This window comes from Cariama cristata, unplaced genomic scaffold, assembly GCF_000690535.1.
Source record: "Cariama cristata isolate BGI_N322 unplaced genomic scaffold, ASM69053v1 scaffold1375, whole genome shotgun sequence".
NCBI classification, from domain to species: Eukaryota; Metazoa; Chordata; class Aves; order Cariamiformes; family Cariamidae; genus Cariama; species Cariama cristata.
This window is the reverse complement of record NW_009616767.1, coordinates 130,880-143,922: the sequence shown is the minus strand read 5'-3', so window position 1 is coordinate 143,922 and position 13,043 is coordinate 130,880. Positions and strand designations below refer to the sequence as shown.

The 13,043-nt window shown below is 39.4% G+C and overlaps 1 protein-coding gene across 1 annotated transcript in view; it reads left to right on the top strand.

Moving 5' to 3' along the window:
• Window positions 1-13,043, top strand: part of FAM135B (family with sequence similarity 135, member B) — a gene marked incomplete at its 5' end in the record, with an annotated part of 68,062 nt that overhangs the window by 28,720 nt on the left and 26,299 nt on the right. The window contains one exon of the mRNA XM_009700275.1: window positions 12,443-12,596. Coding sequence (XP_009698577.1) covers window positions 12,443-12,596 — 154 coding nt within the window. The remainder of the gene's footprint in view (window positions 1-12,442; window positions 12,597-13,043) is intronic.

The following is a 13,043-nucleotide window of genomic DNA, read 5'->3' as shown; positions in this document are numbered from 1 at the left end:
TTTTAATAATAACAAGATGAAGATATGGACTGATATGTGTCATTTTCATACATATGTCCAACAGAGGGAAAGGAAAGCATATGACTTTTCTTGTGCCAGATGATTCAGTGCTCATCTTGGAAGAGGTATGCCACCTGTCAAACACCTTCTCTAACTTTCATGAGACATCTTCCCCAGAGCTTAATTTACTGCTAAAGAAATGTTTTTATGACTTTAATTTTCTCTATGGTGATGTATAACCGTAGCGATCAGGTGGAGGAAATGGAACTTTTTCCCTTCTTATTCATCATCGCCATAATTATTTTAAGACTTATAGAATACTCTATGTGTGCTTTTACATGAAGAGCCATGATGATTGTAGACACTTGTGATAATATATAGGATGTAACTTGACCTCCAGACAAAAGGTTCAGTTTTCAAAGTGATGTGGGAAATAGACTTCAGACAAACTGAGGAGATTTCAGGATTTGGCTTCATTTCTATTGAGTAGAAATTAAAAAATTGTGAAATGTCCCCTGAAAGAAAAATCTGGAAAAAACCCACAACAAACCAAAACACTTGTGCATGGAAGAAAGTTTTCTGTTTTGTTTTTGACCTTTAAACTGTATGATATACTGCTATCTGAACATGATCTTGAAGAAAAAGAAAATGAAAAAAAAAAAAAAAAGCAGTTTTATTTCAAATGAAAAATCACATGTTTTGTTCTAAGAGTGTCAATATGAGACATTTGGAATTTTGTCAGTGTTTTATTAGATTTTTCTCCTAGAAGAACTTTAAGGGAAATCAGTGTGACCTGTGAAGCATTTTTACTTTACTAGAATGGTATTTGTAGATCTAAATTTTCCTATCAAATACTTTCTTGGCCACTTCTTCTTTCTCAACCACTTGTAAATAAGAACCATAGAGCTTGTGTTTTGAACAGTAACTTATAGAGTTGAAACCCTGAGATACAACCAGTTGAACTGACCAGGAGAATTCTGTTCTACTCGTTCAGAGGATGACTCTTTTTCAAGCCTGATGGCTCCTGTTTTTCAAGGGTCTCAAGTCAAATACTTTCTTCCTGCTAATTTCGTACAAAGTGTAAATTTACACTAAGAGAGTGACTCCAATCTCAAATACTTTTTCTACTGCATTATCATCCCAGTGGTTTTGACAAAATAATTCTAACTTTAAGAGTTACTATAAATGTCAAATTATACCTTGTATCTATGAAATACCAACCTATGTTTTCTTACATAACAGATTTCATGAGAGGCAAAGCATAAATAATTCCATATATTGTCTATGTCTTTCTAACTATTGTCCTTTATTGACACTTCTGATTAGTGTTACTAGTGTGACATAAATTAAAAGTAAACGTAATGTAGTGGTTTTATTTTTCTTTTATTTTAGAGCTTTGGGTAATGAACCATCATATCATATAGCAGACTATTAAATTAATACAAGCAAGGCAATTTATTAAGTTGATAAAATATGTACATTCAAGTGCAGTTTCACTTGTTTCATGGAAGGTACTTAATTTTCCCAAATTTCTGTAACTGTTTATCTCATAAACATGTTGTCTTCCTGTTAGTGGATGTTAGAGGAATGTGGTTTATAGAAGCTGGCTTATTCAGTTGTCACCCATCCATCACAAAAGTCCTGTGTTCACAGATTTGCTGCTGACAGATGGAGAACAGAGAGATATATTGTTTTTCTGCCAGATAGGATCAAGGTTTGTGTACTATGCCTGTTATATTTAGTCTACAGTCTTTCTGTTAGACAAATATTTAAAATCCCTTTTCTTCCTTGGCTACTTGTTTTCACCACACCTTTAGGCATTTAATGTCTTGGAGACTTTTTCCTGTCTGTCAAAGAAAACTAAATTCAACCACCATTTAGAAAAATTTCTGGGAGCACTGGCAGTGACACGTACACGGACAGCACACTTGAATATGTAGTGTTTCCTGAGGAAACCAGGCTAAGAAGAAACAGTACGTCATCACAGAATTGCATCTGCAAGTTGAGCACTGTGGACTTTCATGTTTTTGAACTATGGTATTGTTTCAGATTTACCAATTTTTCACTGTCTGGCACAGGGATCTAGAAGTTATTTTCTATTGAGGAGTGAATTAATGAGGGGAAATTGTTTTGGTTTGGTGTTTTTCCCATAGCTGAATGGAAATGTAACTATACATATATACACACATGTGTGTATACATATAGAGGTTTTAATGTATAACTACACCATCTATATTTATAAAAATATTCTAAGTAAACTCAAATGCAGATTTTTTCTGGTTATTTCTCATGAAACATTCTCATTGAAAGTACTTCATTTTAAATCATCAGGGTTCTTTTTTTCCCTTTGGATTTCCTGTCATTTCTACCATAGGAACTGCTTTGGGGCTCAGAAGAAGACATTCTTTGCTTCTTCAGTCTTCTCTCAGAGTTCAATTTAGCATACTTACATGACAACCTCTTTAAACTAAAAATAATTTCTGACAAGCAACCAGTTTCAGTAAATGGGGTAAGAACTTGCCCTTCTCCCACCGCTAGTGCCCTCTGCTCAAGCTGTAGATTTTACATTTTACCTTCACAACACTGATTTGATTAACAGGGATGTATCATATCTCCCTCAACAGGCACAGTCATGTGTGTCCCTTCACGTGAAAAGGGAACATCTCTGCGTTTACTGTTGATTTCTCAGCAAGAAATAAAAAACAGTTAAAGGAGGGAGAAAAACGAAAGTCAGGAGAAATGAAAAACTAAAATAATTTTAGACTTTTAATAAATCTATGTTTGCTCTCTGTCTCTGTGGAGGGCTAGATATAGCAGACCTGTTTTTATTGCGGTCTTTGTCTGAACTGCAATATAAATCATATGAATCTTCTGGAAATTATGCTTCTTAAAGCATTTGTCAGCATCTGTAAAATAAAGGATTTTATCATTGGTAGCAAAAGCTATGAATTTAAGTGATAAAAGTGTTATAAATATGAAGTTCAAGTTCATCCTATAGTTATGGACTAGTAGGGTGTCAAGGTTGTGATTGTACGGACAGTCAGTGCAATTAGGTGTTAATTCACTGGTGGTACAGGAATCCCTCAGTTTGTTGCCTATATGGATGAGATAATGGATCAGCCTGAGAGAAGGTGGCAACAGCTGGCATTAACTCATTGTTCTAGAACCTTTCTGGGTGGGAATTTTGATCAGACCCAGAGATTCCTCCAAGCAGCTCCTAGAAAAGCTGACCAGTACAGCTTGTGTGCTTTGATATAGTGATAAACATCCTAGGTGGTCAATCTGGCTGTCCCAGAGATTCTGATGGGAGGTTCCTGATGCAGAAGTGACCAAACTGAACACAAATAAGAATCTCGTGGATGGTCAACAGGAAGTATTCCTGCAGAGGTCTTTGTAGAACTGTCTTTCATTAACAGTTGAGATATTTATGAGACGTTTCATATGTAGTTTAAGATACTTAATAACAATGGTGATGCATGTGCTGGAGTGGTCACACAGGACCACAGCTCAGCTGGTATAGGAATTCAGCAGAACAACAGTTGGAGGAGTCTCACCTAATCCAGCTGAAGATCACTGCAAGGACTCTTGCAATGGAGACTTGTATCATCCTCTGGACAGCAACCGACTGTCATGTTCCGGAGACTGGATTCCCATACAAGTGTTACCTGATGCAAAGATCCCAGTAAATTAGGGTTTTTTTATTTGGTTGGTTGGTTGATCGGGTTTTTTTAACAAATACTTTGCAGATATAAATGTTTGTGAAAAATTTAACAACCATAGGATAACTGGCACAATATAAACTGCATAATATAACTCTTGGTTCCCTTCCTGTTTTGCTTTTTTTTTTTTCTTTAATTATAAAATACAAATCTTTCTCTTTGTCATTTGTGTTCCTAAACATGTGAAGGAGTATTCTTCTGCTCGTATGCTTCAGTTATATCCCTAATTAGCAGAAATTATTATCTTTTAATCCTCTTTCTTTTTTCAAAAAATAATGAGGTGTAAACACTAATGTTTTAGCTCAAGCCACACCTATAATTTCATTTCCAACTACCAAGTAACAGGAAATCTCCTATCTTAGAAAAAAGTCTCCAAAGTAGAGATGAAGAATCTCCTTGGTCAATGAGTTTGAAGCTAGAATAAAATTTATATATTAGGTGACAATATGGGCATGCAAACAAACGGGCAGACACTGTGCTCTCAGAAACTACATTTGTCTTGGGATGATGAGATTTATTCCTCTGTTTCAAGGAGTTCTCCAGACCTTTGCCAGAAATAGGCAAGGTAGGCTAGTTTTGTCAATTAATGAAATACTGCTGGAGACTGCAAAACTTGTCTATTTAGTCTGGAATGGCTTTTTAGTATCTTAAAATTCTTGACAAGCAACTTGAATTTCAATCTGAATTGTGAAATGCTGTTTTGAATTAGATTAAACATAAAGGAATTTTCTGTTAGTGTTGCTGTTGAACATTGCACATGGTTACCATAGCTTGTGAAATTACTTCAACATAAAACAAATGTAAGCAACTTACTGTATATTACAAAGTGTAAAATCCAATTGGTGCCTTTTGATATTAGATGGATTTAGTACAGTGGAAGTGCATATTCACCAATTGATCTCTGCATTTGAATAACGAATTGGCATGAACCTTTTTTAATTACAGTGTTTGCTTTTCTCAAGTAATTTTCCTTTCACTTGTACATTTATAAAGTAATATAATCTAATTATAGGAGAAATCTCTTGACTGAAAAAAAGCATTGCACAGGGAAACTATTCATTTAAAAGGCTGCTTTATTTAAATGTATTCAGCAGGGATATTGTCAAGAACGTTTAGTTTGTTTGGAGTTGTTGATTTTGTAGGCTATTTTCCTTGGCTGGGTAAATCTAGAAGAAGAACATCTTAGAGGACAGAGGGACAGTGACAGTCCAATGTTGGGATCTAGCTTCCCAGAACATGATCAAAATGAACTGAAGCCTTTACATCTGCAAAACACTAGGCATTTGTTTTTATCTGGCATTTGACTAGGTTTTTCTTTGTCATCACTCCTCAGCAAACTGGGAAAGGGAGAAATTACATGTACATGATACTTCATGACCTGCTGCAAACATAGCTTAACTGATATATCCTTTTTGGTATAATGTGTACACTTAAGTGCTCACCTGGCATTTAGGAAAATTAGTTTCTCCATTTCAGCACTGAGAAACAAGGAACTATGAAGTATTTTGCATTTTCTCAGTCACTGTGTTGAGCAGCTCCCGTGCTGGCATGATCTGCAGTGGAGTGCTCTAGCGCAGTGTACAGGGGGTATTCCTGAAGCAGGGAACCTCAGAGGAGCAGAGAGACCCACCAGAAACCCACAGGTCACACCCCAGCAGCTGACAAGACCTGTCACCGAGGGGAGCAGCTCCAGTTTGCACAGAAGGGTGCACAGGAAGAGTGCTGTAACTCTGCCAGCTTGACCAAGGAGCAGCGGTATTTACCCAACAGAAGGCCCTGTTCTCTCTAAACTCCGCACCCATCACAACTGACACAGCTTCCCAGACAGCGCTCTGAAGGGAACGTGCTGCTACCCAGGTGTCAGGCTTCAGGGTGAGCCCTGCTCTTATGTCAGTACGGGACAGCAGTGAGTACAGCTGTGGGAGGTGTACCCAGGTAGAGGAACTCCTCTGCTTTGTGACTGAGCTCTGGGAGGAGGTGAGTAGGTTGAGGAGTATCAGGGAGAGGGAGAGAGAGAGAAAGTAGTGGAACTGCACGCTACCATCCCTGGGACAGGCCTGTCAGGCAGACAGGGCACATGGTACAGAAGATTCCCTATCCTGTCTCCACCTGGAAGATAATTTTCTTCAGAGTAGCTAGTACGGGGTTATGTTTTGGATTTGTGCTGAAAACAGTGTTGATAATACAGGAATGTTTTGGTTATTACTGAGCAGGGCTTACACAGAGTCAAGGCCTTTTCTGCTCCTCACCCCACCCCACCAGTGACTAGGCTGGGGGTGCACAAGAAGTTGGGAGGGGACACAGCCGGGACAGCTGACCCCAACTGACCAAAGGGATATCCCATACCGTATGACGTCATGGTCAACATATAAAGGTGGGGGAAGAAGGAAGGGGGGGACGTTCAAAGTGATGGTGTTTGCCTTCCCAAGTAACCGTTATGCATAATGGAGCCCTGCTTTCCTGGAGAAGGCTGAACACCTGCCTGCCGATGGGAAGCAGCCAATTAATTCCTTATTTTGTTTTCTTGCGCTTGCAGCTTTTGCTTTACCTGTTAAACTGTCTATCTCAACCCACACGTTTTCTCACTTTTACTCTTCATCCAATTCTCTCCCCCATGCCCCCGGGGCGGGGGGGGTAGTGAGCAAGCGGCTGTGTGCTACTTAGTTGCTGACTGGGGTTAAACTACAACAAGGAGTTAGCAGGGCTCATTGAAAGAGCTTTAAACTAGATTTCAAGCGGGAAGGGGACAAAACCAGGCTCACAAGAGATAAACCTGGGGGCAGCATGCCAATGTTTGAGGGATGGTGTGCTAGCAAGGTCCCTCAGTCCACTCTGCAATGTGCTGAGTACACTGGAACACATTTGAAATGTCCCTGTACTAATGCACGCAGCACCTCAGCCATTTGAGTGGAGGTAGAGGATGGAGATCCACATGGCAGCAAAGACACAATTGTTGTCAATATGTTAGATACCACGGAAGCACCTGAGAACAGTCACATAAGAGTTAGGGTTTGTCTCCAAAAAAACATGGCGGGATCAATAGCCCCACTGAAGTGCATCTACACCAATGCACGCAGCATGGGCAACAACCAGGAGGAGCTGGAAGCCATTGTGCAGCTGGAAAACTATGATATAGCGTGCAGATGACACCAAGTTGAGCAGGGGCATTGATCTGCTTAAGGGCAGGAAGGCTTTACAGACGGATCTAGACAAGCTGGATCAATGGGCCAAGGCCAAATGTGTAAGGGTCAGCAAGGCCAAATGCTGGGTCTTGCACTTGGGTCACAACAACCCCATGCAACACTATGGGCTTGGGGAAGAGTGGCTGGAAAGCTGCCTGGCGGAAAAGGACCTGGGGGTGCTGGTTGACAGCCAGCTGAATATGAGCCAGCAGTGTGCCCAGGTGGCCAAGAAGGCCAACAGCATCCTGGCTTGTATCAGAAACAGTGCAGCCAGCAGGACTAAGGAAGTGATCTTCGCCCTCCAATTGGCACTAGTGAAACTGTACCATGAATACTATGTTCAATTTTGGTCCCCTCACTACAAGAAAGACACTGAGATGATGAAACATGTCCAAAGAAGGGCAGCAAAGCTGTTAAAGGGTCTGGAGCACAAGTCTGATTGGGAGTGGCTGAGGGAGCTGGGGGGGTTTTAGCCTGGAGAAAAGGAGGCTGAGGAGAGACCTTATTGCTCTCTATGACTACCTGAAAGGAGGTTGTGGAGAGGTGGGAGTCAGTCTCTTCTCCCAAGTAGCAAGTGGTAGGATGAGAGGAAATGGCCTCAAGTTGCACCAGGGGAGGTTTAGATTGGATATTACAAAGAATTTCTTCTCCAAAAGGGTTGTCAAGCATTGAAACATGCTGCCCAGGGATGAGTTTGCGTCACCATCCCTGAAAGTATTTAAAAGACGTGCAGATGTGGTACTTACAGACATGGTTTAGTGGTCGACTTGGGAGTGTTACTTCTATGATTTGACTTGATGATCTTAAAAGTCTTATTGCCTCAATAAATGCACAGAAGAAGATGCAATTAAAACAGCAAATGTGGAAGTTTTGCAATCCTCAGGCCATCCCAAAGGAAGACATTTCTTGACATTTTTCAGCTTACTGAGCAGTGATGGATAAGCTGATTTAGCTGCTGCAGTTTATAACGGCATCATCTGACATATGCCTGCCCTGCTGGGGTCCCTGCAGATGAGGATGCACAGACCTTGGCTCATATTAGCTTAAACTGTCCCTAAGGTGGGTTTAGTAATCACTGTTATGTCTTGCTCTGCATCCTCTATGTGTGTGACCACTTTCAGAAGAAACAGTCCTTTGAGAGCCATAATGTCTTTAAGTCACTGAAGGACTAGAGATTTAGAGCTTGGCATCTTTTTTCTATCATGCTTGCTTTCCACCTTGACAAGATGATTTCTCAAATTAGAATGGATGTTCCCATTAAACAACACAGTTTCAAAGTCAGTTACCATTTAACAGAGTTTCATCAAAATGCTTCAGCTTAACGTTATGGCCTCTTACTCATGCACGACATGGCCAGGATTGTGCCTGTTTGGCATTGCCTTGAATTGCGACTGTGCAGTGCTGTTCCTCCCATGCAATGGTATTCTCAAACACAGCACGTGTCTTTGGTACAGATATTCCTCCCAGAGAGTTGGGACAGGAAGAGAAAGGAAATCTGGGAGCAACCTTCTCAGGTCTCTATGCACACATGTATCTCATCCCTATCTTACAGTAACGCAAAGAAAGTTTACATTTCATTGGACAGCAATGCTACTGGAAATTTGACTTGTCTGTTGTGGTTTACTAAGTGCTGCTGATTCTGTGTGTCTACAGTGTAAAACACGTGGTCAGTTGTCCTATACTTCCTTCATAATTAATGGGAAGAAGTGGCCACACTTCAGTTCCTTGATTTTAGATGTCAACTTTATGATGAAAACAATCATTCTGCAGCAATGTGTTTTTCTTTATCAGTTCTCCATCTCCTAACGGAGGTGGTAGCTCATAAATAGGTATTTAAGTTTGTGTGTGTGAGTCCTTCTCTCAGAACCTAGAATTTTCTTATTGTCTGCTTTTAATGAAGATATTTGACTATCTTTCTCCTTAAATGTTTTCTCTTAAAGTGGATGGTATAAAACTGGAACCTTTTTCTGTGAGAAATAAGCCGAGTTAGTCTTTATTCACTTAGTGCTTAATATTAGAAGATGGCACTCCTTTAAGGAGGAAGCAGAGGGGACAGCTTGTGAGGACTCTGTATGATCCTACTTACGTGGAAAACCTTCAGAGGACTTCAGAGGACTGCACCATGTGCTAGCCATACTTCTTCCATCCTAAAGCATCTCCTATTCCACAGCGAGAATCCAGACTGAATTGTATAGAGTATGGCTAAAATGATGGCAAGGGCTCTGCTCTTTCTCTTGGTTCCAGAGGACTCTACAGCTCTGAAACAATTAATCAGGAGGCAACTTGTCTCTGTTGGTAAAGAAATAACCTAGTCCCCCATACATATACTCTTGCTATTCATGCATTAAAAAAAACTCACAGTGACATCAATCCTACAGTTGTCTTTACAGTAAATAAACAAATTTAAGTTGACATTTAAAATCTTCAGGTGACAGATTAGTAGGATAATGACTCCAGAAGCCTGTTGCTTTTGCATGGCAGTGTCTTTGAAACTAATTGGTCTGGGACTTAATGTTAAAGGATCTTCAGAAATATCTGACCTTTTTTGATTTTTAGATTCATACTAATCTAATTTATTTCCTGAAATCCTGAGTAAATCTCTAGGATTAATTGACAGAAATGTTTGAAAGACGACACAAAGCAGGTAAATTCTTCTCATTCCTGTGTCTACGAAAGAGAAAGTAAAATTGAGGTCCTTCTCAATAAAAGCAGATACACTTTAAGCTCTCCGGTATAGGTAACAGTGCTGCCAAAAAAGAGAAGCCCTGGCAGGATCCCTGAGAGCATTGCCAGCAGTTTGAGGCAGGTGATCCTTCCCCTCTCCTCAGCACAGGTGAGACACATGTGGAGTACTGTGTCCAGTTCTGTGCTCCCCAGTACGAGAGATGTACGGACTTATTGGAGGCAGTCCAGCAAAAGGCACCAACATATTTAAGGCCTAGAGCACAAGATGTAAAAGGAGAGGCCAAGAAAACTGGTCTTGTTCAGTCTGGAGAAGAGAAGATTCAGGGGCAATGTTGCTGCCATTTACAGCTACCTGATTAAAGAACAAAGAGAAGATGAAGCCATATTCTTCTTGATGGTGCATGGCAATAGGATGAGAGGCAACACGCACAAGTCGAAACCTGGGAAATTCTGACTTGATACAAGTTTAAAAAAAATTACCGTGAAGGTGGTAAAACACCAGAACACGTTGTCCAGAGAGGTAGTGAAATCTACCTTTTCAGAGTTGTTCAAGACTCAGCAGGACACAACACTGAGCAACTTGATCTGATTAGACTTGTTTTAAGCAGACAGTTGGACTAGATGATCTCCAGAGGTCACTTCCAGCCTAAATTATTCTAAATTTCTACAATAATGACCAAGTTATGCTGCTAACATACAATGCCCAATTAAATGGGGTTTTTTGGTTTGTTTTTGTTTTTTTTTTTTTTTTTTTTTTTTTTTGTTTTTTTTTTTTTTTTTTTTTTTTGAATAATGGTTCTTTCCCCATTCTATGTTTTTCCATTGTGTAAATCTTTGCAAAGTATACTCTCCTAAACCCTGTACTTTAGTAAGTTGAACTATCTAATCTCTAAGAATTTTTATTAATTCAACTGAGGTCAAATTTGACAAAGCACCATAAGAGAAGTGGGCAAACACTGAAGAATTTAAAAGAGAGCTAATTGGTTAAGATTTTCAACATCTTTAATTCACACATTTTTGAGCCCACCTGCAGTTGCATTTTCCTATTATTTTTATTTTTATTTTTAATCAATAACCTGTGCCTGAAAATAGACCTATTAAAATAATGTCTTGCACAATACCACATTATAACTTGATATGAACTATGAAATGATCTCACATTTTTCTTTCTGCTCATCAATGTAGCATTTAAATGCCAGAGTAATTTTTGCCTAAAAAAATCAGCAATGGATTACAAAAGAGGACATTTTTTTCATTACATTGTTTATCTCTTCACTTCCAATTTTCTGTTGTTTCTGGCAGCATTTCTTTATGCTCCCTTTTTCTATATTCCATGGTGAGACTAAAATAGATTCATGCCGAGGCTGGTGGTTTTGAAACCTTCCAAGAACAATCAACTCAGTTATCATCAGCCATTTCTCTGTGGGTCAAGATGAGCAGTCCCCTTTATGTCTACCACAGAATGCTAGTTAACATCTTGAAGATTTGCGTGAGAAAGCTGAGGGAAACATCACAGCTCAAGCTAAGAGGCATGAAATACAGGCTTTAGGAAAGTCAAAGGGATTAAAACACTGGAGATGCACTGGTGTGTAGTTGGTGAGTCTTCACTGTTGCTCCTGGAGATGCACAGCTATTGGGATTGGCAGTGTCCAAACAGGCAATCAGTACCTAGTTGGCGTGTAGGAATTATATTGTTACCCCATCAATGAGAAGCAGTGAACTAAATTGCAAATTTTTCATGTTTCTCTGTAGGCATAAAACAGTGAGAGTCCTATCCTGGTGGTTTTGTGCAGCTTGTATGCTGTAAAAAGTAGATCTAGAGGTATTCTCAATTTACCTGATGTTTCAAAGAGTTCAAGGGCAGAGCACCTAGGTGGCTTTCTCATTTCTCTGCTTTCATAACCCTTTCGTCTCCAGCAATACAAAAAACTTACTTCTGTTTTAGGGAACAACAACCAGATATAATCATTAATTACAAATGCTCACACACCTTTCTACTGCGTCATTGGATAAAAATTGTAAAATGCATACAGAGACGTCAGAAATACGAGCTGTTACTGACCGTTGTCATACTACTCCTTGCAACTCTCCATGAAATCCTGGGCACAAAACTACAATTTAATAAATAGTTTTATTTTAATCTGAGCAGTGCAAATTTTAAATATGAGTAATTTATACAAGTGGTGTTTTCTGACGAAGTGAAAACTTTTGATTTGTTGCACCTTAATGCAAACTCGGCTTATGTTGTAAGTGTAAATGTGTTGTTTGGGAAAGTTTTGTATTAAAGATGCTGTGACCTGTCCAATTACATCTCCTCCCTCGAAAGATACACTAATCCATTGATTCTGGAGTACAGGGTGGCTCATATTTGTTCATAGGATAGCAATCCTATCTGCATTTTTTTCGCTAATATGCCTAACAAAGTATTCCATGATACCATCAAGCTACAACCACTGCAGAAGGGGATAAGAGGATATGAGGAAAGAGGAGAGTGAATATAGCCGTCTTTACAGACCTTTCCAGAGAGTAAGTTTTTCACAGCACTCTCTATGTTGTGAGCAGGCATTGGCTCCACAGTGGGACATGCATGAAGGATGGAGACGGACTTCTCTGTTGGACTGTTTGGACTGAGGGTCTTTGTACATGCAGCAGCATTGCTGGGACCTAATGGTTTTGGTATGGTTTGGGCAAAATGAATGTATAGAATGAGATACCATTATGTATACACATCCAGCTAGTTAGGCGATTAGGAGGTAGGGATGGTTAAAATCTCTGGTGCCAACTGCTTGATTAGAAATATGGAGACCATGAATTTTATTCTCTGTATTTTATTTTCTCGATACTTTTGTTACACAGGGCAGCTTTTATGTCCCATCTGAAAACTGCATGCAACATGCATACAAATGGCATAAGGACCTCTGTCTTCTGCTCTTGAATGCTCAAAGAGGACTTCACATGTACTACACCCTCATAATGAAGGAGATTCCTGATTTACCACAGCTGAAGTTGGGTAAGTGAACAGACATTTAAAATCACTGAATTTTTTACAATGCTGCATTTTCACTACATATTTTAGTACCAAAATTCTTGGACTGTTCAGAGATTTTAGAAGATTTTTGTTCCTGTTTTCTGATTACTGTTTGTTTTGGCACACTGTTAAAGATGACTGCCTTCTTAGTTTATGAAAATCCTTTTATAGGCCTGATGTGTAGAGAGGTAAAATGTTTAGATAACTTTCTCAAAATACTTGCCTTTCAGAGATTTTTAGCCTCAGTTGCTTTTTGAAGACTTCAACTTCCAGTTCTGAATTGCCATGACATCTGGAGAAGACTCTTGCATATTTTTTTGTCTTGAGCAAACATCTTTTAAAAACTGAAAAGAAAAATCTGAAAAGTGATATGAGTGTTTTTGAAACATACTCCCTCATTTACAATTTGCAATGTATTTCTTCCCTGCC